The sequence below is a fragment of the Diachasmimorpha longicaudata genome, chromosome 13, assembly GCF_034640455.1.
Source record: "Diachasmimorpha longicaudata isolate KC_UGA_2023 chromosome 13, iyDiaLong2, whole genome shotgun sequence".
Classification (NCBI taxonomy): domain Eukaryota; kingdom Metazoa; phylum Arthropoda; class Insecta; order Hymenoptera; family Braconidae; genus Diachasmimorpha; species Diachasmimorpha longicaudata.
In genome coordinates, this window is record NC_087237.1 from 2,200,113 (window position 1) to 2,227,302 (window position 27,190).

General features: G+C 34.4%; 4 protein-coding genes and 1 long non-coding RNA gene across 12 annotated transcripts in view; 2 read left to right on the forward strand and 3 right to left on the reverse strand.

The window, feature by feature from the left end:
• The first annotated feature begins 643 nt into the window (after positions 1 to 643).
• LOC135168939 (cystathionine gamma-lyase) lies at positions 644 to 4,465 on the forward strand. The gene is made up of 8 exons (XM_064133581.1): positions 644 to 883; positions 1,464 to 1,608; positions 1,861 to 2,148; positions 2,497 to 2,631; positions 2,740 to 2,875; positions 2,947 to 3,099; positions 3,481 to 3,646; positions 3,738 to 4,465. Exons 2-8 carry the CDS (start codon positions 1,468 to 1,470, stop codon positions 3,883 to 3,885), a joined length of 1,167 nt encoding a protein of 388 aa, XP_063989651.1. The 5' UTR covers positions 644 to 883; positions 1,464 to 1,467; the 3' UTR covers positions 3,886 to 4,465.
• Positions 4,466 to 4,900: 435 nt separating this feature from the next.
• On the reverse strand, positions 4,901 to 6,404 carry LOC135168947 (uncharacterized). Its single transcript, XM_064133592.1, has 4 exons — positions 6,089 to 6,404; positions 5,770 to 5,850; positions 5,268 to 5,518; positions 4,901 to 5,209 (listed from the first exon to the last, which is right to left on the reverse strand). The coding sequence occupies exons 1-4, from the start codon at positions 6,135 to 6,137 to the stop codon at positions 5,054 to 5,056; spliced, it is 537 nt and encodes a 178-aa protein (XP_063989662.1). The 5' UTR covers positions 6,138 to 6,404; the 3' UTR covers positions 4,901 to 5,053.
• Positions 6,405 to 8,400: 1,996 nt separating this feature from the next.
• LOC135168935 (cystinosin homolog) lies at positions 8,401 to 19,461 on the reverse strand. Of its 8 annotated transcripts, none has more exons than XM_064133564.1 (11): positions 19,216 to 19,461; positions 19,029 to 19,125; positions 16,565 to 16,622; positions 16,049 to 16,139; positions 15,782 to 15,967; positions 14,407 to 14,647; positions 14,056 to 14,175; positions 13,443 to 13,731; positions 13,060 to 13,162; positions 8,958 to 9,096; positions 8,401 to 8,603 (listed from the first exon to the last, which is right to left on the reverse strand). In XM_064133564.1, the coding sequence occupies exons 3-11, from the start codon at positions 16,602 to 16,604 to the stop codon at positions 8,547 to 8,549; spliced, it is 1,266 nt and encodes a 421-aa protein (XP_063989634.1). In that variant the 5' UTR covers positions 16,605 to 16,622; positions 19,029 to 19,125; positions 19,216 to 19,461; the 3' UTR covers positions 8,401 to 8,546. The 8 variants fall into 8 exon arrangements, with proteins under 8 accessions (XP_063989634.1, XP_063989633.1, XP_063989636.1 ...); XM_064133563.1 differs by having other exon boundaries at positions 19,029 to 19,141; XM_064133566.1 differs by lacking the exon at positions 19,216 to 19,461 and having other exon boundaries at positions 8,958 to 9,090; positions 19,029 to 19,189.
• On the forward strand, positions 17,168 to 24,016 carry LOC135168950 (uncharacterized). Its single transcript, XR_010300120.1, has 2 exons — positions 17,168 to 17,554; positions 17,630 to 24,016. It is a non-coding gene; the product is annotated as an uncharacterized LOC135168950 (long non-coding RNA).
• A 634-nt stretch (positions 24,017 to 24,650) lies between these two features.
• LOC135168930 (uncharacterized) overlaps positions 24,651 to 27,190 on the reverse strand; it is an 80,687-nt gene continuing 78,147 nt past the window's right edge. Inside the window, exons 9-11 of the mRNA XM_064133555.1 lie at positions 25,566 to 26,255; positions 25,190 to 25,435; positions 24,651 to 24,968 (exon numbers count right to left, since the gene is read on the reverse strand). Of these exons, the coding sequence (XP_063989625.1) occupies positions 24,874 to 24,968; positions 25,190 to 25,435; positions 25,566 to 26,255 (1,031 nt within the window). The 3' untranslated portion in view covers positions 24,651 to 24,873. The remainder of the gene's footprint in view (positions 24,969 to 25,189; positions 25,436 to 25,565; positions 26,256 to 27,190) is intronic.

Here is a 27,190-nt window from a genome sequence, read left to right on the forward strand (position 1 = left end):
CGGCACCTCCACTTTCCGTCGAATGTTTCATAGAATTCTCGTTTGATTGCATTTGTCAATATGAAATAATTATTTCCTTCATCATGCTATATTTATTCAAAACATCCTCAATCGATTGGATATTTTCAGGGGGAAATATTTTGAAAATTATTATTAATTCGTGTAATTGTTCAAGTAAATGAATGCAGTGAAATTATCTTATTTTATGGCCCTTACATTAAAAAACCAGAACTCTCAAAGTTCTGGTTATGCTAATTTTTTTTCCTTTGGACTGTCCTCCATTTTTTCTATTCAATCATCAATATTTTAAAGCATATCATGTTAAAAAAAACATGCAAACTTGCAGAAAAGATGATCAATTTCTCCCTGAACTTGTCTCTGTAATAGCTGGTATCATCCTCCCCCTTCCCATGCTACACTTGGAGTCGATTAAACCCTGAGAATTGACCTCTTTGGTTGTGTTCTACTCTTGGGCCCATTCAATAGAAACGCGCCAATCAAATGACATCGACCAGCCGAACAATCGATGTTTTTTTGAAGCATCGATTCTTCGAAATATCGATGTGTTCGATTAATCGATTCACATCATCACCCACACTCCTCATATAGGGGAAAATGAAGCCGCAGAGACACGTGGAGGGGTGACGACACTCAGAAGATAATTCCATCATTGGTTCTTTTTATGATTATTCACTCACTCACTGTTTGAGAGACATTGAGCATCGAGCCAGTTATTTGCGGAGTTTTTGAGCCACGCGGTGGGGGAAAGATTTTTTAAGTGAACGAAAGCACTTGTGATGCTCAGTCGTCACTGATACGAGTCAGATCTATCGTCAAATTGGAACTGTGTATGAGTCTTCTTCGCCATATTCCCCAGTAACAAGTAAGTGTTAAAAAACTTTGGACCGAAATACATCTGACAAGTAAATGGGTGGTTCGCGAAAAACGTCATCCTTTAGTAGAAATGAGACAGGAAAATTTTTATGATAATTAAATTATCACTCTAATTTTTTTCTGGGAGATATCAAGCAAAATCTCATGATTTTCCTTCCATTTCATGATCTCTCTGGGGATTTCTTCATAAGTAATTTATACGAGCAATTGATTAATTGTCACTTGGGTTCTAAAGCCATTATTATTCTGCTCATGCAGTCAATTTCTTACATCGAAAAGCCACGCCATTTCGTCATTCAACCCCCTTAGAGCTTCCAGCTGCTTTTCCCTCTGCTTAACGTCAACTCGAAGACCGATGACATTACAATACAAGTTAGCGTCAATCCTCCATGAAAAAATTGTTTTTTAAAAATGTATATGAATCATATATTTCATTTAATTTTTTAGCATAATTTTATTTAATTTTAGTAGCAAATAATGAATACATATTTTTGAAAATGTAAATTTTTCCGTAATGAACGGATCGCTTTTTTTCTTTATATTTTAACGTTTCCAATTCTTTCCCCAAGAATCATGCCAACTGATACTAAAGAGGGATTCGCCACTAAGGCCATTCACGCCGGACAGGACCCATTGCAATGGAGCCATTGTTCTGTCGTTCCGCCACTTGTCATGTCGTCGACTTATCGTCAAGATGGACCTGCCCAGCACCGAGTATGTGAAGAATTACAGTAAAGCTTCCAGCATGAGATAAAGTTTGAGACATTAACGTCCCACTGGAATATCAGTCCGTCGTTTTCCAGATACCTATGATGCCAGAAAAATATTCCGTCTTAGGCTATTTCGGTGTTACTGCTTGACCAAAATTTCATGAATTTTTTTACACAATTGAATTGTGAATTTGAGTTAGATACGCGAAAAAGTATTGGACACGTGCAACATAAAATTCTAATTATTTTCCTGAAGGGCTACGAATACGGAAGAAGTGGTAATCCCACACGAAACGTTCTGGAGACCTGTCTAGCTGCTATAGAAGGCGGAAAATATGGTTTCGCATTTTCCTCGGGTCTTGGGGCTACTACGGCCTTGGCAGCACTCCTGGACGCAGGAGACCACATTGTCTGCTGCGATGACGTTTACGGCGGTACCAACCGATACTTCAGAACCTGCTGCTCAAAAAATAACATCAAAATTACGTTTACCGATGCCACAAATATTAAAAATGTTGTCAACAGCATTCAACCCACCACTAAGGTACTTTTCTACTAAATGTTTACTACCACTAAAGTTTGCGCTATTTTCTTTCCATTCTTCGAACTGCATTAGTCCGGGGTAAATTTGAAGTTACGTTCTAAACAATTCTCTATAAAAATCAAATTATAAATAATTTTTTTCTCTGAGCAAAAATATGATGATTTATTACGAATTATATTAGCAGTGGTTGTGATGAGAATTATTATTTGAGACTATCAATTTTAACAATGAATAATGGAGAAAAAAAAGCAATTAAGAAAAAATTACTAGATGTGAATATTTTTCAATTTTTAGACTCTATTAATTTACCACTAATAAATGTACCATCGTGTTCATTATGTTGTCCAGATGATTTGGCTTGAAACACCGACGAATCCTCTGCTGAAGATAATCGACATCAGAGCTGTTATCGAAGCCGTGAGAGCTATTAGATCTGACATTATTACGGTTGTTGATAACAGTTTCGTCACGTGCTACTTCCAGGTGACTAATAGAATGACTCGTTATTCTCATCATTTTACATTGTCATCACTCAATTTTTGATTAAATTTTGTACTGATTCTCCTTTAATGATTTATTTTATTAACATAGAAACCATTAGAAATGGGGGCGGACTTCGTAATTTACTCGCTGAGTAAATTCATGAATGGACATTCGGATGTCATCATGGGCGCCGTGATAACGCGGAGAGATGATCTCGAAAAACAACTTCGCTATATCCAAAATGGTAATTGCTTTCTTTTCTTGGTAATCTTTTTTTTCTGGGAATTTTCTCGACTGATTTTTTTTTATTCTCAGCTCTGGGAATCGTTCCATCGCCTTTCGACTGCCACCAAGTCAACAGGAGCCTGAAAACTTTGGAAGTTCGAATGGAAAAGCACATGGCCAATGGTTTGGCTGTTGCCAAGTTCTTAGAGAGCCATCCGCATGTGGAACAAGTATTTCATCCCCGTGAGTATTAAATATATATAAATATATAAGAACAGGGATGAAAGTACAGGTTTGAGTCCCGATAATGGAAGATTTTCTCATCCGGAAAACGAACCCAGTGCATGTGGAGTTAGTTATGAGTAGGTGGAGTTAGATATGAGTTAGTTTAGAGGCAAGTGCGGATAGAGAACTTGGCTGGAGCACCGCGTAGGTCATACAATTTGGAACCACCTAATTTTAATTTATATACATATGTACAATTTCCTTCCCAATAACTTGCCAATAAGTCTTCGTTAATAAGCGATTCATTTATTATTTTTTCTCATTTGTAAAGAGATTTCGCTAATTGTTGCTGAATATTTCTCTCCATCAACTTTATTCTAAATCTTTATTCTTTTTCAGTACTCCCGTCGCATCCTCAATACGAACTAGCAAAAAGACAACAAACTGGACACAGTGGAATGGTAACTTTCTACATAAACGGTGATTCTCACAAATTCCTCAAAGCCTTGAAGATCTTCACTTTGGCGGAGTCCCTGGGTGGCTACGAGTCACTAGCTGAATTGCCGTGAGTAAATTAATAATTGAATCAATGATGCGATTCCTTCGAGCGCAAAAGTATACTGAATTGTTTTATCTGTTTGTTTTTCTTATTTTAGATCTGTAATGACACATGCATCGTTAACACCAGAGGCGCGTGATAGTCTTGGAATTAACGATCAACTGATTCGATTGTCAGTAGGTCTCGAAACCGAAAGTGACTTAATTGCAGATTTAGATCAAGCCCTAAAAGCCTCTCAAATGTAGAAAATTTTACCCTCAATGACGTTTTCCGGTGAAAAAATGTATTTTAAAAATATATAATTTAGGCCAATTCTACGTAATTTGCAAATATGGAAAAAATTCATAGAATATATATGAGAAATATATTTGATGGATATATTTTTCGCATAAATTTGGCCAATTCGAGATATTTTCCAATATATTTTTTAAAATGTTAATTTTTTCATATGGGTTGTCCTGCATGATAACTCATGGAAGAAAGTGCTGAAGGACAAGTGGTCGAAGCGAGATTGCAATTTTTTATTTAAAATGAATTGATAATACGTCGTTTAGGTTATCCAAGTATCTTTTATTTTTGAAACTGTGACTTCAGATACCGTATCCTGTCTAAAGAAAAACTTCTGGAGCTTGAAAATTATGTGGAGTTTCCCTCAAGACATTGTTTTCTGAGAACAAACGATCCCGTCGATTTTTCTAGGATAATTTTTTAGACTCATATATTTACAGTAATCCCATTGAAAAATATCCACTAATTTTGAAGCACTAGAGTTATTGGTAATAGATAAATAACTAATCCATGATATTAAAGTGAAATTTTGCTAAATACTGTTTTTTCATGAACATTCCCTTTTAACAAATACATCATAGAAAATGTTTCAAACTTTTTATTTTCTATCAGTATATATGTTTCCTATTTCAACGTTTTATCCTGTATATTTATTTAGTACATATTATAATGCTTGCTTCTCGCACTCAGCATCAAACACGAACTCAGGATACTTCCGCTATAAACATATTTGTGAAAATATACTCTTTCACTAAATTGCAGCTTTGTCCTGAAAGCCTTAATACGATTCACTACATCAATTGTGCTGCGGAAAAACATTAAAGTTGCCATTTGTATAGACCGTTATGATACACTTTCAATTGAGAGTATTAATTATATTGACAGGAAATACGAGTTTTTTAAAACTTAAAATGTGCCGCCAAATTATGAAATGTCGCATTGCAATCAATGAGAAATAAAACAGTAGGAGAATTTTTTTGAACCTCACAAGATGTATTTATTTCAAGAGAGAATTCTTACAGTGCAATGTCGATTGATGTCATGGACGGTAACATCTCTAGGCTGAACTACTTTATTGCTCAAGTTTATGAAGGCAATACTTTCCAATGTTACCACACATTTATATTATTCAACATATTTTTTCTTGACATGTGTTTTTTTACTTTCTGAAGACACTCGAATTTGCTGGATTTCCGATCGCGGCGAGGGACTTAGGCCGTTATTTGCCTCTTTTTTACCTACCTCTTTACTCCATTTTCTTAACCAGTCACTTGGATCATCCTGAAAATTAAAAAATTAATACTGCTTTTATTTTTCATGCTAAATAATGTCAATCAACCTTTTGTTCCTCGACTTGCTTCAAGGTAACTTCTTGCTTGTGTTTCATTTTGGCAATATTGAATTCGGCAATCGACTTTGATAACGGTCCCATGTCTCCACGTACCGCAGCGTCCAACATCGCTTGTCGTCTACGTTTATTATCAGAGGCACCGATTTTTTGAGTTTCTATTTGTGGTCCAAGTTCAACCAAAGCCTGAAAGTCGGCATGTTGACCAAGACGGAATCCAACTCCAAATCTCGAATCAGTACCTGGGGAACGAATACTAGATCTAAAATTGATGTACCACGATTGTGGCGCAGAAATCGACAGTTGAACCGAGACTCTCGTTACTTTTCGTCGCAATGATTTTTTTTGGTATCATTTAAGATAATTACATAGCTATGCACTAAACAACTTCGACACCTGTGGAGAACACTTATAACGACCATAATGATACGCACTACTAGCTCTAACGTAATAGTGTCGGAGAGACTAATACGAAATGTGTAATTATTTTTACCTGTTCGAATTGGTGGTATATGTGAATATACTAGAGATAAAATAGTTGGCAACTCTTCAGGTATTATCAAGCCACTGATACCTAGGAAGTTCATATTTAATAGATTAATAAATTTCTCATGTTCTTTTTAATATCTCAGATAAAAAAAAAGGAGAAACTGGCGAATTTACAGAATATTTTTGAGCAAATATTTCACTAAAAATATCATGGAATTGTTCCATTTTTTAGTGAGTTTTCATACAGTGATTATTAACATTTAAACATTGAGGTATTAAAATTTTTCATCATTGAAGAAGAAAAGGAAAATTATTATACGTACCAGACGACGTGAGAAATAGAACAGCAAATGGAAGGAAATAACTTTTCATTTTATGGCCAGCACAATTTCTTGTTTAAGAGAATTATCACAACATATTTAATACTAACTAATAGTTTATTGTTCACCAATTGATTCTACACAACACTAGAAATGAACTGATGGCCGGACATTCTTAAACTGGCCATATATCCCTCGAGAAGACGGATAGCGTTTTCATCGGTATGCAGAAACACTGAGGCAATAGTATTGGAAAGAAACGGTTTTTCAGTGAAAGGACTGAATGAATGGACGAGATCGAGGTCAGTACACTCGAGTAAGCCACTTGTAGCTGTGTGCACTCTCGCATTTAGAAATGAAAAATCACTGGTCGTCAATCGTCAAGCCCTGTTACCATTGTTGATATTATTAGGGTAAGGAGTTTGAAAAAAAAATACAATCACTCGGGAATCTGAAAAATTTACGAAAAGGCAGAATTTTCGTTAAATTATTTGGCGTGAAAAAATTCTCCAAGAAGTCATGGGCTACTTTCAGTTTGATGGTTTTGGTGTGATGATCTCTCAACCCTATGAGCAGTTATTGAACAAGTTCGGAATCATGAAAATTTTGCTGTTAGAATTTTTCCTATTACAGTAATAGGTGCAGTTGAATTTCGAATATCCAGAACTTTAATTTCTATAAAATGCTTTGCATTTTATGATAAAGAGATGATGCCATAATTAACGACAATAATTGGGACTTTTAACGCATTTTTTGAAAGATGATAAAAATATTGGAGAGTTAAAATAATTGGATTTTCATCATTTTATCCTGTAAAATGTAGGAAGCAGTACAGGCGAAATAAAAGTGTTATTTATTAATTAAATATATTATATCTCCACCATCCGCCTAAATTTGAACTTGAGCGCCCGTGGCTCATGAATTGCCTATTCGATCAGCTGAAACGAAAGTGGCGGGAGAGTGACCCCCCAACAAACACAACAGCACACGCAGTCGACGCTTAGCTCTCACTCCTGTCTACTCTCGGTGACGAATTGATGAAAGGAAAGAGGATGAAACGACTCGTCAACAACGATGAATGGTAAGAATTCTCGCAGATATTGAATAGAGTTGATTCAATGGATACTGCCGGAGATTACACGATAAATGAACTAATCTAAGTTCATCCAGTTGGTACAGCGAGGCGAGTATGTCAAAGCACAAAAAATAGGCAGCTTTAATAAATGTATTTGAGTCATGCCGGTGCATTTTTTTTTTTCATATAAAGATAGAAATGACAGACAGGTCGAGGTGAAAAACTTGAGTAATGAATGTGTACGCACTGGGTAAACAGACCTCTTACCACGAAAGACTGTTGTACCTGTCGAACGTGTTATCGTTTTCGTTTCTCCTTATAGTCCTTATGATATATGCAATAACTAGCGACCCGCCCCGGCTTCGCACGGGTGCAATCCTGATAGAAAAACTGTGAACGTTGAATGACAAAAAAAAGTTATTGTGGGTTATCCATAAGAGATAGACATATACCATCACGGACTTTTCTGTAGACCTTTTCAATGTGTACAATACTTAGTACATTATTTTGATAAAACTCGTTGGGTTCAGCCTGCGTTTGCAATGTAAGCGGAAAAAATAATTAAAAAAGTAATTATTTACGACATCACATTAGAAACCTCAAAAATAACAGTACTTCTCCACTATTTAGTGGATGTTATTATACATATAAACCTTCCTCTTGAATCACTCTATCTATTTAAAAAAACCGCATCAAAATCCGTTGCGTAGTTTCAAAGATTAAAGCGTACAAAGGGACAAAGGGACAGAAAAAGCGACTTTGCTTTATACTACGTAGTGATAAACAGCTTTAATTATAACTTCACATGGTCGTAGGTTATTGAAACGAATACATAATTTCTGGGTTAAATATTTAATAATTATACAATATTTTCACTTTCCTATATTAGATGATAAAAATGGATGACACAAAAGAGGAAAGAATTTTTTCATTTTATTAAAAAACTCTCGTGTTTTATTTTGCTTTCTCCCTCCCTCTGGCAGAATTCGTTTCGTTCCTGTCACGGATAGCAATCAGGAAACAATAAATTACGATGCATTGTCAAATTATCCAGTATATTTACGATACACCTAATACATGAAATAAATAAGGATGTGTTGAAACTATCGTTTCTTCATCTTAATGTACTTCGAGGCGTCAAAATTGTCGTCAATGTCTTCTTCAATTTTAATTTTCGTTTTGGGCTTTCTTTGTTCTAGTCTTGCTTTCCTTTGTGCCTCTGATAAAAGGGAAATATCCAGGGGCATTTGGATGATTTTCCGTGGCTCATGATACTGAATATTTATACTACTGCCGTCTGGATGGACTAGAGATGTTAGATATGTTCTTTCGTAAATTTTTCGATGCTTCTTTGTTATTGCCGCTGTCCAGCAATTTAATTGACGATTAATGATAGGGATTGCCCGAATGTATCTTGACAATTTTTGAGTGCAAGTGTTCATTCTGAAAATAATTTAAAAAACGGGCATTAATTAATTTTATTTAATTTTTGTTTGATGTTGAAATGACAAAGATTAATCATGGAGGTGAAAATAAGAGAGTCGAATGCTATATGAGAGAAATAAGTTTGGGTTAATTCCAAATTTTTGTTTAATTAAATCAACGAATGACAGTTCATTTCTTTATTTGAACTACTTGTTTAAATGTTTTTTTGGAGGTTATGATATTGTTTGGCTGTAATGAATGCTTGACACGCTGTCAATTGATTCTATCCATGGAATAAAGCAATCCGTCAAGACTAAATAATAATAATGCATGTTTTTGTGCTTTAGTGATAATTATTGATGATTCACTTACCTGAAAAAAAATTCTTTGGGCAATTTTAGCAATCATGCGCCGAGGTACCCGGATTCTTCGTCGTCGACGCATCGCAGATGTGGACATCATCACATGGGTCCAACTCTTCGGCCAATCACAGAGGTTTGAATCACTGCAACTTGAAATTATTGGTTTAATTTACCATTCTGAGCAAATCAGCATAATAATCATTTTGATTCATCTTTCAGGCGATTCGAGATATTTTATGCTGATAGTTGATTTGGAGTTCGGTGAGTTTTCCAACAATTAGACGTCTTCAACAATCGTAAGAAAAAAAAACAAAGTCTAGGGGTGAAACTACTAAACTCTAGTCTAAAACAAATAGAATTTTTTTTCCTGTTCATGAGAACAGAGAAGGACACAAAACAATTAAAAAATTGAAACAGAAGACGAAATTTGTGAAGTTTCTATAGATCTCCGGATTACTTTGCACTCCAAGGTGAAATAGTTGTGTGGAGGAATATTATTAATAGTACTTACCGTCAGACATCTAAAGTAGACATACGTGAACATATTTTTTTTACCAACAAAACAAATATGTACACCTATGATTTCTAAAAATTTTACAAAGTGCTGAGGGCAGAAAAGAGTTTTGAATTTCACTAAGAAAAATGATTTATTGTTCGTCTCTTTCTGTTAGATTATGAAAATATTAAAAATGCGCTGGATAGCGATTACATTTTTTTTTGTTTGACCTCAAAAGAACAATTTAGTTCTCTCTTAAAAAATTGCCTCATTTCGGAATAGTTCAAAGAGGGTGAATGTTAATCACGTGTGACTACAATCAGATTTATAGAATCGGGACGTAATTATTTAATAGACCCACATCTATAAAATGCATAGCTAGCTTTCAGATGATCATGATGGGTGAACGAGTGATTATATATATTTTCTTGTCACACTTGTAATTGAGCAAAAGATAGGTGCAAAAATGTGAATTTCAGTTCATCAAAATATTTATATTGCGTGCTGGTGGTATCCATAAATGGCCCTTGAAATGTGTCACGTTAATGCGGACATTTTGTGAATCTCATACAATATCAGTGTCGTTTTACACACATTACAATATTGTTCGTTGCATGTGACAGTTCATTTTGCATTAGTGATCAAAGAGCGAGATTTTTCATGTCCTCCGATTGCTATTGACGAGGTCAATATTGTGAACTTTCGTTTCAAAACAGCAACAAAAATAGGAATGTACTCATCCATTTAATTTTTTCTTTCGAATGGGAATTTTGTAATAATTACAAATTGATTTTTTTACGGTTCGCGACAAGCGAATTAAAACACAATCTAAAAAGCTTATATTCATGAATTTTTCAGGAATACTGATATTAATAGGATTTATTGGTCAATACCAATTGAAGTTGAATTATTCTTAGTGTGAAATATTGATATTTTATCAAAAATTATTTTTTTTACGAATCAGTTCAAGAAATTCTATGAGAATGAACTGACTCGTAGCTTTAAAAAATTATATCGATAGCCTCTTGATTCAACTAGAATATGATGCGTATCGCACCTATCACCGTTACATCACAGCATATATTTCGTGAAATTTTTCCTCAATTTTTTTCATGATAAGCTGGAAAAATTGATCACCATAAGTAAATCATAACCATAAGTTATGCCCCAAAAAGATCGCTTTGATGCTTTCTGGATGAAGTGCAACATGAAGAAAACCGCATAGTAATTTATTAAGTAGCATATTAATAATAGTAAGCCTCGGAAAAACCTAGAGAAATATATATACAAGAAAAAAACAATTTCGAAAATCAGCAATCCATATTTGTCTCACATTCCTCATTTGATAAGCGCTTGTTTTTTAAAAATTTATTCTTAGAATCATTGAAACTCAATAGTGGAATGAAGATAGCATAATGCTGAAAAGCGTTCATCAATGGTTATTAACTTCTGAATGAATAAATGGAATGTAACGAGCCTCACACGTGTGATGGTTGTAGAATGACCAGATTATAATGAAACTGAGTAGAATGATTGACAATAGAAATGTTTTCCATTGCTCCGATGCCCCTTGAAATTACATTCATCCACTTCTCGGGGCAAGTATCCTGCTAAGTATACTGAACGGCTTATCACATTCATTCACAATAAAAATATGAGTATAAACAATCCATTGCTTCACTTTGTCACAAATATGTCCGTGATCTAATAATTGAACTAATCTATTTAATTGGACATATTGAGGTCATGGAATTTTTTGCGCTACTTATAATAGCTTTTAATAGCACTTGGTAATCACCACAATTAAACGTCTAGCCGCTTAGATGAATCCTCGGTCGCGCGTTCCTCTTGACACCCATCGGCAATATCCATGTATTCTTGATTCCTGTGGATTTTTCAATTTTAAATCACTGGAATATACTTTTGTCGTAAAAGTACATAAGGTCCAGCCAATACAAAAAATATCCTTGGAGCTGGTTAATTTAGAGGAAAATATCATTAAGCTTTTCCTGCAGAACATAAAATTTTTCCCAAAAGAGAAAGTTTCTTGGCGCGATTACTACAATAATTCCAACATCAACAAAAGTTAATATAAAAGATTAAGCTATTGCTAAATACCACCTTCTACGAGAATGTAATTGGGAACAAAAAAAGGTTTTCGAACAATTCCTCTAAATTCGTATTTGTTTTTTTTTAAAAGGTCGCAGAATAACTCTCCAATTCCATTGGGATTTATTCTCATTTTTTGCCATTTGATTTTATTCTACCAATTAGTCTGGTCATGCGCCATGCATCAAATTCTTTTGAACATTAATAGCGAAATTCCCAAATTAATATTTTTCACTACCAACGAAAATTTATCTTGCAATCCCTCCGACTTTCATTATGGAAGCACCAACGAGGAAAGACAGGAATAAAAATCTCGTACTTTCATGCATCTTAATTTTCTATAAAAAATAAATGAAACTCCTAAAAATTTAAATATTATGATGAAAAATAAATTTATTCTTATCGAAGTAAATCAAATCATTTTTAAAGAGTGTAAAAAAATTACTATTTGGCCTAAGTAGAGTTCAGATGCAGTGATAAAATCACATAGTTTGACATCAAAATTATTACAATACAGTTATATTTCCCAGCTTTCGAGGCATGCACAAATTTATCGGTTCGTTTCACGATTTATAATGCCTCCGAAAGGTCTCAATTACTTGACCCATGAGCATGGATATCGTGACAGCAACATCTTCCATTTTTGTCTATGTCCGGCCTTCAAGGTCGTACACTTTCTCAGTGGTATGCCTGGAAAATGAGAATTTTTTCTCTCTACCCCCATGCTTTTTCATATTTTATCATTCTATCTTGCGTCTATTTTTACCGATTCACACCGATTGTTATGATTAGGTCAGGATGTTAATGAACTCGTTAGATTTTAGAAGGTTTTTTTCATGTCTGAAAATATTAATTACATTGTCATTTTTTTTGTTAAATTTCGTGCACATTGAAAGCTTAAGCGGATGCTACGCTGCTCACAATCAGTGAAATGTGGAAATCATTAAAAATTAAAGTATCATGTGGAAATTAATAATATTCGCTTTTGAAAAAAAAATAATTTCAACGAATTTTTTCAAACTTTACTTTTAACTAACATAATTATACCAAATATCGATCTATGTCAGATTTAATGTTCATTAGATGCGAATACTAATAGTTTCCCTGTTTCACATTATAAAGCAAAAGCAATTAGTAATAAAGGCCTTCAGAAAAACACTATAAAATGAACGAAAACAATGCTCATGCAAAATCATTTATCAGGGAAGTGATGAAATAGAGAAAAATAATTGTAAAATTATTGACATTATGATGAATTTTTATAGAAGATTGTTTGAAATTTCATTTACAAATCATAAATAAATTTTAAAAATTGACAAAAAAATTAACCCAAGTCTGTTATGTGTGAAATAGGCTACTCAGGAAAATTTTTTGCATTGCACATACTTTACACATAGACAAAATGCATTTATTTTACTTCGAATCGAGGGTTTTCCTCATTTCCCTGATGCATTAAAAAGAAAGCACGAATGGTAAACATGGAATAAGAATGTGCAAATATTATTACCTGTATAATACATAATGTTGAACGATGAAAAATATATCGAATGCGACTGAGAAGAAACCGAGGCCGAATTTTGTTGGGTCTCCGAAAATACTATGCCAATCATCTGGAAATTAATAAAATTTTTTGTAATTCTGCTTGCGTTATTGATGAGAATAGGACAGATTCTGATCTGATTTTTGATTTGATTTTTTACTGGCTATTGCTATGGCAATAGATAATAATGAAATATAATCACTGTAATTATTTTTCTATGAATCTCTGAATGAGATATGACGTAATAAAACGAATCTTTCAACTCTTTTTGATAAAGACTCTGACATAATGTCGTAACTTTCAGTTCTTATATGCTACATGCCGATAATTAACAACACTCATTTGATTACCGTAATTGTATGCATTCAAAATCATCTGCAACATGGATAGTATGCCTCCGGTGAAATCTAAGAATATATTGCCAATGCTCCATCCAACTGTTGACTTTCTTTGGTAATTAAAATACGCCTGTGGCACATATTTTATCAACGTTATTGCTAGTTTAATGTAACCGCAGATGTACAGGAAGTCGAGCCACGCAATAACATTAACAAACGAGAGAATTATTGATACAAGTAGCAGGCCTGCGGAAATTGAGTGAATTATTCGTGCTGTTGTCGATATGCGTTGCCCTCCAATCTGAAAATTAATACTTGTTGACGATCTTCAAAGTAATTTTTTGGTGATGATCACAAAATCTGTTGTCGATGATTATTTTTTCTGTGCAAGAAATACCAACAATGTATTGCATGGCAAATAAAGTTAAATTGAACTTATCCACCACTAAATACAGCTGCTGATTATTCACCCGTAATTATTAAAAGTTTAAGTCCTCGACAACAGACAATAGACTCGATTTATTGGACTTATTGTAGAGTTTTTTCTCCATTGTTAATCAATCAATTTAATCATGCGCTGCAAAACTGACGAGCTTTATATTGTTATTATTAGTGTTTTTATTACCTCATACATAAAACACTGGCTGATGGTAATTACAGTTGCAAGCACAGCATGGAGGGAGAAGAATACGTCATTAATTTGAACTGGAATAACACCCCTAGGATAGCGTTGTAAATATTCGAGCTGAAAAACAATAAATTTAAAAAATTAATCACGAACGGTAGTTTCAGAAATTCAGCCATTGTTTAAAGTTCGAAAATGGAATTGAATATTGATTATTACAATTTCTTCGTCATTAATATATTAATATATTGTCCTAGTTTCATTGAGCAATGAAATGACAATACTCAAAAAATTGAAACCATTTATATTAATTGACAAATTTTTATTTCTATATTTTTAAAATGGATTTACCCAAATTTCCGGTATCCAAAATAGTCCACAGTTAAAGAGTGAGTACATGACGAACCCCAGCAAATTCAACGATAAAAAATCGAAATTCAATCCAACGACACTTTTTCTTCTGTAATTGCTGTAGATTTGGGGGTAGAAACTGACGCTCCATGCTAAGAAATAAATCCAACCAACAACACTACTTATGTGGTAGAGAATATCTGATCTTCTTATCGTGACTCTCACAAATGCGTCTACGAAACTGAAAAATATAATGAAAAAAGTGAATTCGTATTTGAAGAATTTTCAAATTTTGTTAGTCAGTATTTTGTTATTTTGTTTGTTACTAATTGCTTATTAATTCAGGAGTTAAATAATTCTGGAAATTTTCAATTGGAAAAATAGTCAGTTATACTTAACAAGTGGCAAGTAGCAAGTTAATTAATTGATTTATCGCGGCTCTAAAAAATTCTTACGTGGTGCTGAGATTCATTTTGAATATTGACGAACGAAAAGGCCTGCAAAGGATTGAATTATTCAAAAACGTAAGGAAAAACTCCTGCGATGACGGACCGATAATTAATTTATCGTCACTTGTATGACTAGAGAGATACCCAATGATGGAAAAAAAATTATTTTTAATTTTTTTGCATAAAAAGCAAATGAACTGGCAGTGATAAACTGGGTGGGGGTCTGACTCTATCGGAATCTCCGAATGGACTGAGGATTCTCCCTGGAATTAGTAAGTGGCACGTTATATTCAAGCTCAATAGGCTATCGGTGTGATTTCGAATGTTTAAGGTCACATAATGGGTGAACTGATAAATGCTTTTGTTGCAAACGAATTCACAAATTCTTGGTCACACAACCGTGCGCACTGTAAATTTTCATTTCAAGGGCTTTTTCAATTTGACTAGGAATTTTATTTATTAATAAATTTTGTATTTGTTGAGTGTGTCATTAAAAAATGTTGAGATACTCTTGAAATACTATCAGAGAATTGTTTTTTCAGGGTTTTTTTTTCTTAAATATCATTTCATAGATAATTCTGTTAATAATCCTTCCTAATCAATGAATAGATGGATTTTTTATTTTCCAAATCGCCATGTTATTAATACCATTCGCATCGCATTCTGACAGAATCAAGAGTTTATCATCAGTTCAGTTTTTTGCATTCTACAAACATTTCTTGAAGTGAAAATCAATTGTGTACATTTTGAGCGTTCTATTGGAGTCGATAAATTATTAAATTATTAACGTTTAAATCCCTGGCGAAATGTATAAAATTTCATTAAGCTCCTACCGCTCAAAAATGGTGAAAGTTTGTTTATTCATTTTTTAAATATGAAATTACTCTTTTCCTCTACTAATTATTTATCCAAAAAATTTTACTTACTTAGTCACATTAGCGGGAGTGACATTTACTCCAATAACCGAGTGTCCAGGATTAAGTGCATATACTTCAACTTCCCACAACAAAACATCTTGATTAGCCATTACATTCAACGTGGTTGGATTCGTTCTTACTAAGTCCTTGTGTTGAATGTCAAACGTCACATTGACGTTTATGGGCAATGGTCGTCTGTTTAAAAAAGAGAAAGGAACAAATACTCTTAACACGATTAAGGGATTTACAAAAATTTTTTGACCTGCAATTACTTACGTTAAAGACAAGTTGAATGCACTTTTATTTCCAAGGTGGAGCCACATTTCGTGATCGTTTACTTTGAAGTCTGCGTTTACCGCTTCCAGCACTAGAACAGTTCATTTTTAGTTCAAATGGGATTTTTACGTGTTCTACATTTTCATGCACGGCACACGCAGATATTATCTATATCCTATTAATTTTTTTATACCATATAAAACATTCCAAATTATATTTATCTTTCCGCTCAATAATTTCAAATGTACATTTTGAACTACGTGACACTTTCGTCCACCCATTTTTCGTTTCCTCCACTTCTTGGGGAACAATGAAAATAATTCAAATTAAACATGACGTGAGGGAGTGATATACTCGGACAGTTACAAAAAGCATCTAATCAGTACTTATTAAAACAGTATATTTTTCAATTCCTTAAATTATAACATAGTAGAAATATGAAAGGAAATATAATATTGTTAAATTATATTATTATATTTCTATCTTCATATTGTTTATAATATTAAATCATCTTACCGAGCGCGCATAACACCCATACAAAATAAACGGTGGCCATTTCTCGGTGAATGAAAACCTGCAAAGTCATTAACAAATGATAAATTAAGTAAAAAGCCATTACACTAATAGTGTCATTAAACATGTCACTGAATTTCCATATATCGGAATCAACTAATTATGATTTTTTAGTTTTTCCAAAGTTGAAACCTGGTCATTATAACCTGAACTTTACCCAGTCTCTCTCCTATTCCAGTCAGACATCAACTACGGAGTTTGAAAGATAACTACTCTCCATTTTCTTGCAAACACTAGGATCTTTGTCATTTGAGAAGTACTAAAAATCGTTGTAATTAGAATTAAATTGGCTGTTTTTTTATCATACGCGAAGTACTAAAATGTAGTTAGATGAAGGCCATAGAGAGCAAACTAAACTATCTACTGGAACTGGTTATGTGGGTACATCTGATAGAATAGGCGAGGCAGTGGGGGCTTAGAACATAACCTAGAAATTCAAAGCGCCATTCTTTCGCTAGTTATACGATAGAAACTCGGATTTCAAGTTTTGAGCGATACCCTGAGGTGATGTTAGTGTCGCTTCATGGGAGGATGATGTCACAATTGATTTGTTTATCCGTTAAAATGCGTATTCCGTATTGTAAATTGTAATAGAAAAGCAGAGAAGACCGGCGCAAAATAAGACTCATGTAAAATAGGCAGAAATCTTGAGTAAAACATTTTTTTTTGCATAACAATACGAATACCGATCATAATAATAACAATAATAATAATAATAATAAATCAAAGTCAAATAGACTCAGATAGTTGTACAAGGGAATGGCCGATATCAGTGAGATTATCGGGACGATGGCACATCAATAATCAATAAGTTATTACAAACAGGCAAACGGATTCAGGAAAGTAACATGATTTCATTGCCAGCCGATCCCACGGTCGTCTCGGCCAATAACTCAGTTGTTGATCATGCAGAAATTGGCTCGGCATGCTATGGTGAACTTTTGTATAATCAAAATGCAGAGACTTGAAATTATTATCGGAAATCACTGTTTTTCTATTTTGTTTTAGGATCGAATTTACGAAAATTATTACGTATGGAAATTATGAACAAGGATGGGCGGCGTTTTTCATGAAGAAATTTACGTAGACCTTACGATTGTGAGGCTAATTTTCAGTTCTGATGTTCACATTTATCTATTACATTTTCGAAATATAATTTTGATGGATTTATTTATTATTATTAACGGAATTCATTGCAAGTTCTTGCAAGAACTTGCAGCTGGCCATCGCCCGAGGACATTCAGCCAAGTATTTACAAATATTTACATTTTATTGTATAGCAATTGTTGTAACAAAAAGCAAAACAAAAGGTGATTGGGTCTTCCGCAGCGATGAGAGAAATGATGTTGACAATTTTGAGAACAATGCGTTTTTTTTTTGTTTTTTTTTCTAAGTCCATTATTTTTATTTACTTTATTTGAATTTTATTTTCATGTTTGAGTGGCGTCCAGAGAAGAGTCAATGGGAAATATTTTTCTACAAAGAAATGTGGCAGGAGATTTTGGAGACGAAGAGTATCAATTATCTCACAACCGGTTTTCCCTTTGCAGTTCATCGAACATGCCAAATTCCCTATGCCATGTGCAGCTAGGATTGATGTCGAGGCTTCTCGTCGTCGACTTGATAAAATGAGGATAAATCTATCGAAAAATAAATTAAGAAATTTTCGAAAGTGATTCACGTGAGATAAGACGTCCATCACGTTATGAGCAGACAATAACTGAAAGTCAGTGTCGCAGGAAATCAAGACGGTTATAATCTAATCGGGATACACGTGAGGCATTGCAATCTAGTATACTCGTCATTATTCTATATTGCGAAATAGCAGAAGCAACAATTTATAAAACATGTGATTTCGTTACGAGTTGGGAAGGACAAGTCGTTCAGTAATGTTCCCCAACCGTGAAGAAATATTACAGAATAGAAGAATTTGGTATGTGTCATGTAGGAATTGTGATGATGGTAGTGTAAAAATTTTTCTATCGAATGGGTTTTTACATAAAAATATTTCGTAAAAATGATTAAAAAAATTGCATATTCCGCACTGAGAGAATTTTTTTTCACAACAACTGTTATACGACTTTAAAAAAATACCAATGCATTTGCAATTCCATGATAATTGCCTGCATGTATATATTGGTTTTTATCAGTGCACTAGTTTGTGTCTCTTGCCACGTATCTCAATATATGTATATTTCACCGTCAACAGTTGCACATGACATGCAGACTTGTATTAGGTGCAAGGTGTTGATTTCACGTGCGGTCATCCGCGCTGACCGATATCCATACTTCATCGAAAATTCATTACTTCCGGGAATAATTTTGCTATGAACCGTATAATCACGGGGTAAAAACAAAAGTTCGAAAAATAAGAAAATCAAGTGAATTAGTGCAAAATATTTTTTACCTTCACTTTACTGGAAACTTGATTAATCCGAGACTTTATGCTCTACCGATCACTTAAAATGTGCTAATCACACGACACTGGATGAGTCGAGGAAAAACTGCAAAAAAATACCACTGAATAAAAGAAATATTGCTACTGTTGTTATTATTTGAGTAAATAACTTGGTTACGGTGTCGCAGACACTTGCCTGACGAAAGATATAGCTGGTGTGACGAGTGAATGATCGAGGGGCATAACTCGATCGGTTTGACGCGACTGGAGTCTCCTTCCACCAAACTGGCCGTTGTGAATGCCACTTCATTCTGATTTTTCCTTAATCTCAGTTGATTGTCTCGTGAATATCGGTAGTGATATCACAAATATCACTTCCGTCATTGATTGATATGGGAAGCCATTATTAAATCAGTGGACTGTAGACAAAAAAAAGGGAAAATATACGGGATCTTGTCACGACACGGTCAATGGATCAAGTTCAGATGGAAAGAGAGGGGATATCCGTTCGGTTATTAAGCGCGAAGGAAAGTTTCAAACGAACTAAAAAGTTATTCTGCTCGCATTATGACAAATAGGCGATTTAGAATTGACTGTAATGGAATTTAAATATTCATTCTTTTAAATTATTGGGCCTAATTCAGTGATCTGCAAATTAGTTATCGTAAAATTTTTTCTTCTAATATCTTGAGATTCTTTTTAGATTTTAATCGTTTTTCTAATCCCAAATAGCCGAGTCTCTTATCGTATTCTGCTCTATCTTGGTATTTATTAATTGTCAATAATGGTAGATTCAGAACTATGGCTTCGTATTTCAGCTGTTAATTGCTCAATAAAATTATTGGTCGCGAAGTCATTAAAAAAATATTAGATATCAATTTTGCCGGTGCTTATCTTCATCTATTACTTTACCAAAGCTCTTAGTCATGATGACGCAAAATTGATTTTGTGGAATAAGAGATGTGTCTCAGCAGGAAACACATCAATGAAATGCATTTCATAGTTGTCTTGATTATGTGATAGCGAATTTTATTCATCTCCATTAAGTATATCATTCAGAACACCACTAGCGAATTTATTTATTGTTCAATGGATGAATGTCTGTCAACTGTGTTAGCGATAGCATTGTTAATAATGAAAACAAAAAAACTTTATACGAAGCTTGGCAATCATTTGACCGTGCTCGAGGAGCTGTATAAGGTGTGGACAAGGGGGTGATGTGAGGGTATACATAGTTGCATGGAGAAAATGATATTTGTGCATCCGGTGGGGCGAATGGTGCGACGCTCCGGTGCTCACTCTACTCTGATGTTACTTCAGAGGTCGATCGATTCCGAAACGCAGCGAGCGTTCATCCACGATGCAATCGGCCGGCTTTGAGATAACCACCTAACGTGACTATCGATACGTGCTTGGTATCAAGAACACTGTATTCGTGAATTTAATCTCAGGGTTATTAACCATTTTCATTTTATTTCATTGATGTTAGCGAATAGAGAAATTGTGGCTCTAAATAATGGCACGATTTGCCTAATCCATGATAGGGAATTGGTTTCCCAAGATTTTTATGAAAATGGATGAACAAAGCACAAAAATGTCAAAGTATTTTTTCTGGAAAAGTTGAATTTTACAGGCAATTACCAATTTTTTATACATTCAAAATAGAAAACTATTGAATGGTTAAGAAATTTCATTGAAAATTATGAAAATCAATTATTTTTGCATGAATTATTTCTATTTTCTATTGCGACAATTTTTTTCGATATTTCAGAGAGAAACATTTGATAAAAAAAGTCTTTCTGTAGTTCCGGAGTAATTACAGTTTGAAATGTAAATTTTGTTTCCAAATTATGATTCTTTACTGTACTGGTGCTAGAATGTTCCTCCGAAGCTTATCTCAGTTTATATTTTCTTATATTCCGGCTCCATAATTCCATGAAAGATTTTTCACTCCCCGGAAAATCCGGTTCAATGTGCCAACATATTATATTATCGCGTGACTAGTTGAATCGATATCAAAATAGTGACTCAATGGAAAATATAATAGTCATTTAGTGGGTGAGGGCGTGAGGATGTTTATTTGCTCTCTGTCCCACTGCTTTGCTTTATCAACTTTTTCACTAAAAACTTTTTCAAGCGTGGATTTTCATGCTTGAAAAACACTCTATTTCATCATTATGTTAATTTTGGAAATGACGTCTGTTAACTGAACAAATTCAGTTGTGAAAATTCGCAGTTAAGTGATAATTGTGATATTATTACACAAAATATTTATGGTTTTGATTAAAATACTCTATCACAATGCGTGCCAGAGAGTCCCTAGGTATACGTCACTCCAGTAAATAAAGAATATTAGCGCCAAAAAATACCTGAATGGTGAAGAGAAAAATAATTACTCGTTGCATGTGATGAAAGGGATCAGGTCAGGAAAATCCAACGCATTTGATCACAATGAATGTTTGTGTATAATATATATATATATACATATATATATCATATGTATATATATTCATATATATATATGTATTCATATATATACATATTTTGTTACAAGGCACAGGTAGCTTACACACGTATTTTCTTTCATATTTGTTCTTCCCATCACTTTGTTATTCCTACCCACATTTATCGTTTCGTTCACCATCATTCTCGCTAGCAACCGCACTTTTACTTTTGATCATTCATCCAAGAGATTACAAGATTATCTTCCTCACTTCACTCCTTTTAATCTGCCTTACAATTATTTCCAGTTTTCGAGTCACTTTACCAACTATTTTCCTCATTTACTTTCCTTTATTGTTTGGATCAAAAACATTTTCTTTACTTCTAACAATCGTCAGTGATTATTTTATTCAACAAGGAAAAAGCCATAGAATGAGCAATCCACTAACTCACCGATTAATTCATTTTCTGCAATTATTTGCTTTCTTCATTTTTCAAAGTGAAAATATTTCGGGCAAGTTTTTTACTGTCTCGATTCTTAACAAATTATGACAATCCTTCTCATTCGACCCTCTCGGGAGATATCTTCAAAGTTCTTCAGTGGAAGTGAATTGAAATTTGAAACATTTCAGTTAGTGATAAGCATCTTTAATTCTCAAATAATATTATCATCCTGGCTATTCAGCGCGATGATATGAATTTCTTTGTGACGTGTGGCATTTACTTCAACAGGTGAACTTTCGAGTGTACTTTCATTTGCTAAATTGAGTGGATTATCTGAGTTTCATATTTAATTTCGGCGAAACTTTTTTTATTCTCAAATTTAATAATATAATAATGGATTTTTGTAAGTTACTGGGGAGGATTTGGAGGGATATTTCTCCTTGTATCTATCTTTGGGTTGATAAGTATTTATAACTTAATTTTTTCATTTGGATATCAATGTTTGGGCTTCTTGTACTCGCTTCTTTAAGGAATTCGGAATGTTAAAAATAAAAGATGAGATTACTTAAGACTCTTATATGAAGGTCACCCATCGAAATAATTGCACAGAGAAAAAAGTAGATTAGCTTCAGAACAACATGTTCCTAAATATAAGAAATTTTGAATCTTCAGAAACTGAATCAATAATATGCTCTTTTATAAAATTAATTCACATATTTTCTCTCTCCCCCGAATACTCCGAAAAATCGTTAAATCACTAAAATTCACCGTTGGCTATTAATTGGGAAGATTAACTGTATTCAGTGATTGTATCAATCTCATTAAAACGAATGCATTAAGCTCACCCAAATCCCACGGGAGGGTACAGCAAGCGGGAGCGGCTTGTAACGACGTTTGTTGATGTTTTGGATACCTAATTATCCTTGATTTGAATTGGAAATTCGGATTTTAGTATTTCTCGCTGTCATTTTGTCACAGGGCAATGAATCGAGGATAATTGAATTTTTTACTACTATGATGCCTCGATATGGAGGAGAAGGATCTGACCTATTTACAATTTTTTTATAATCCTTGTGACCACAAGTAATAATTATCTGATTGCTGTCACAATGAGCTTATTACGTTTCTGTCGGTTTAGAAAATTCTTAATTTTAAAATCTATGTTTTCCCTTGTTCTATACATAGGTACCTAATTACATGACTAATTACGCAATTTATTACATGTTTATTCTATATTCTGTGTTAAATCAAGATTTACGGGGTTGGTTAGATAATTGTGCGTTGAAAAATTCGCTTTTAGGAGTCAGTAATTAGAATTGCTATGATTATTTCGACAGAGATTAGTTGATCAGTTTCACCACTTTTCTACTGAAATTATCACATTCGGGGAGGCTTATTAAATTCGGGGTTCGTGGAAGGAGCATGTTGGATTGGTAAATCGTTAGGAAGTTTTCCCATTGTAAACACTGAAAGGGTGAATTCAGATATGACATTGATTCCGTCGAGTGCATATTTTTTTTTGCATAAATATTTTTCGGAGTAATATGACGCATCGGCGCACAAAAAATGTATTCGATAATTCAGTATTTGCAAAGGGAAATTTCTACCAACTATTTTCACGTCATGTGGGAGGATAATTCAGTGAGTCATGCAGATAAAATGGTAAAAAATCTTTTCACTCTGTTTGGCATTAAAAAACTTGATTTTCTCGACTTTTTTTTACACAACCCTCAGCAGTATTCACATCCGTTAAGATTGATTTTCTACCAGCTATTTATTATAAAGATACAAGATAATCATACAATATAGACTCTGTATAAGTTACAATAATATCCTCGGCAATTCACCTCAATGCGGCTCCTTTACTTATTCTTCGCTTTCATTATTGCTCTCAGCAAATTAATCAAATCGATATTTAATTATTTTGTTAGCTTACCGTCATCACAACTTTCTGATGAAGGATTGTTCCTTTCTTTTACATGTAAAAAACTGTCATTATTTGCTCGTCTATTTTTTTAAAATCGTTGCATCAGTATACAAGAATGGTTTCACTTTATGAAAATCCATAAATGTTAAAAATTGAAAATAATAAGAATAAAAAATACTATTTTCACTAACTCAAAATGTTTTTTTTTTCTTCACGAAGAGAATTCAAAAGCCTGTTTAATTTTATTTTCGTTTGCAGTTTGAATCGTCTAATGGGACATAAATGTCAACGTTGTCAACATGTTTATTAATTTTTCCCATTTGCGCAATATAATTGATCACAGTTACAGCAATTTACATTATTCGTGTCTCTCGTCACTCAGAATCCTCACTTTACTTGCTACCTTATCTCTTCAGAATAATACTTTATCTCTTCAATTATTTTTTACCCTCCTTCCACTTCTCATATTTTTCATTCTTTTGAAGAAACATTCTCATCGCAGTGAATCATTTTCACGTCTCAGAAGTGGTATTGCATTTAATCACGTTCGCCTTAAATACAATTTAGCGCATACATAATACTGTACACGTTTAGTGCTCTTCATCATCAGTATTGTTTTTTCGTTTGTTCTTAGAAGTAATTGTTATCTACAATTCTAGTGTTAAAACATTAACAGCTGTGCGCACGACGTTTTTACGTATTCTGCAAATATTATCGCTCTCCTATAATTATTCATCATTCACTCACTCAATGGAAAAATTATTCTCGGCTTTCCAAATCGTATGTTTTTTCACGATTTTGTCATGCGCCTTGATATGGACTAATTTTTTTTCAAGCTTTTTATTGGATTTTCTTTATAAAAAAAATTTGCTGGCGATTCACTGGTGGGGACTGTCGTTATAGTTGGATAAAAAAAGTAACTATACATGTCATCCCTCACTTGGCAGCACTGTTGTTATGTTCTTCATCGTCATTCATTCGAAGAATTGTTTCTAGTTTTATTTAAGGGAAGATTTTTCCATATCAGGAGAGCTATCAGAATCACCTGAGCCCCTGAATTATCATTGTGGTGATAATGATAACGAGAAAGTGCGAAGGCTGAACATTTCGACTGCCGTTCTCCTCCATACATTGTCCTGGAACGATAAACCACAAAGGTATTAAATTTAAATGTCATCTAATGAGCTGACGTTTATGGAAAATAATCCGTTAATAATAAATTATACGAAAGTAATGAATGTTCATCCTGTACTTGATCGAAAATGTACAGCACCTTGAAACGACGCAAAACAGGATAAATTTTGTTGGCCATGTCATGGCTCAACTACATTGATCTAAAATGAAAAAGCAATCTTACCGATACTGGTGGCATTGAACGCCAACATCGGTGTAGGCGGTGAAATTTCTCTCTGACACGCGATTGTACTTGCGGTCAGACTAACGACACCACCACTTTCACGATACATGAAGCACAATCTTCTGCTGTTACGAAATGCTTGGGGCTCATTGTTATCATTTGACCATAAGGTTCTGCGCGCTAGTGGAGTTGCTATTACAAATTGCGTGCCCTCAGTGTCAGACCAGTGCCCGTGACACGAATAAGCTGGAACAAGCAGGGAAAAATCTCCTGTCAATTTTATTGACTCTCAATTGGCGTTGAAAGAATGACTTTGATATAAATATTAATATTCATTGCCATTTAATTAAACAAGAAAAAAAAATCATCAACATACCGGTAACGGCGCTGCCCTCATCAACGCAGTCACTTTGAAATTCCATCCGATCAGCTGTGGAGCAGCCGATATTCAAAGTAGTCACCTCTGCAGTGCACCTTGAATCATCCTCCTCCTCCCTTTTCTCCCTCTTTTCACCAAACTCATCAACATATTTTTCACTTTCAACGTCTCGCCTGAAGGCCAATAGATCTTCATAGGACAGATAATTCGATCTTTTCTCGGGCTTCTCCATTTCGTAATCGCCGAAATAGTCGTCCTGCACTTGAATCATACTCGATAAATCCTCCAAATCTGATAAATCATGGACTTTACCAAGTTCCTCGACATGAACGTGAAAGTCCTCAATTTTTGTACTTCTCGGAGTTCTCTTTACCCCATCAAGACCCTCTGATCTTGATTTTCTCCTCGTTCTTCTCACAACCTTTGAGTCGTGTGCTCGGCCCATTCTCTCTGATCTCACTCGTCTACCTGGTCTCTCGTGTATCAGGTACTCATTGTTTGCCTTTCTTTTTTCAACATCAAAGTCAAATTTACGTCCTCGGCGATCGTCGGAGTGTCTGACCCGCATTTCATCGGTTTTATCGCCTGACTTGTAACGATTTTCACGAATATTTCGTGGGTTTCGATCTACACCAGTCACGGTAAATTTGCCGAGGTATGGGCACTGACGGGACTCGGGAGAACTCGCTGGAACATTAAATTGTAAAATTATATTTTAATTCTTGAGTTTATCTTCTCTGACGTGAAGAGAAAAATTTAATAAAAAAAAACTTGTCAAACAATAAAACGCTGATAAAAATTTACCGATAAAGAATATTGTTAGCTTCAGTCAAAAGTTTGAAAGCTTCAGAATAACCTTAGAGGGAAAAGTAACCGGGAAAAATGGAGGGGTTTGCGTTGTCAGATTTGTCTCGTTAGAGCTGGAATTGTGTTCTCACGGACAATCCCAACTCTCCTCTCATTATCGACCTGTTCTTTTTGCATCTCCCCCTCACCCTGCAGTCACCACTGCTCTCCGTCTCACTCATTATTTTGGTAGTTACTTGGTTTTTCGTTTTTTTAATTTTCTTTGAGTCGATCTAATGAGTCACCCCTCCCACCGACAATGCATTTTGCTTTGTTGGCTTCATTTGATTCGAGGCACGCGCTCTTACGTTACGCTTGCCTACACCCTGACCTTCATCCCCCTCGCCACCAATCCCTCCACTTTCTCATCGTCAATTGTGTCCTTCCCCTGGTTGGCTTAGAAAGAGGGGTGTGCACATTGACACAAGGATGTCACTGAGTTAATCGGCATTTTCTCACTTCGTCAAACACCACCCTAATTTCAATGAAATATCGTGATCGCTGAGTTCTCAGGACATGCAGCGATAATTCAGGGAGAGAAATTGTACTTGAAATGTCCTTGATTTTTCGTTCCATCTGGTCAGATGACCCCCGACAGGCAATAACCATAAGCTGCGCCTTCACCTCGGCCCTTAACTTTTCCGATCATGTCCCGGGTACTGATTAAGCTTTATTTTTATTAAAGTGTAGTGTCAGTTTTGTTCCGTCTGCGCTCAATTCGATTGACCGGAAATAACCGTAGATCCCAATCCCTTTATCTCCGAGACCCTAATGGA

Coding starts and splice junctions, on each gene's coding strand:
- LOC135168935 (XM_064133564.1), bottom strand. CDS start 16,604: ATGGCCACCGTTTATTTTGTATGGGTGTTATGCGCGCTCG. Junction 15,968..16,048: donor GCATTCAACTTGTCTTTAAC/GTAAGTAATTGC, acceptor TTTTTTAAACAG/ACGACCATTGCCCATAAACG. Junction 14,648..15,781: donor ACTCCCGCTAATGTGACTAA/GTAAGTAAAATT, acceptor TATATTTTTCAG/TTTCGTAGACGCATTTGTGA.
- LOC135168947 (XM_064133592.1), bottom strand. CDS start 6,137: ATGAAAAGTTATTTCCTTCCATTTGCTGTTCTATTTCTCACGTCGTCT. Junction 5,851..6,088: donor TCTATTTCTCACGTCGTCTG/GTACGTATAATA, acceptor TGAACTTCCTAG/GTATCAGTGGCTTGATAATA. Junction 5,519..5,769: donor TATACCACCAATTCGAACAG/GTAAAAATAATT, acceptor TTCGTTCCCCAG/GTACTGATTCGAGATTTGGA.
- LOC135168939 (XM_064133581.1), top strand. CDS start 1,468: ATGCCAACTGATACTAAAGAGGGATTCGCCACTAAGGCCATTCACGCC. Junction 2,876..2,946: donor ACTTCGCTATATCCAAAATG/GTAATTGCTTTC, acceptor TTTTATTCTCAG/CTCTGGGAATCGTTCCATCG. Junction 3,100..3,480: donor GGAACAAGTATTTCATCCCC/GTGAGTATTAAA, acceptor ATTCTTTTTCAG/TACTCCCGTCGCATCCTCAA.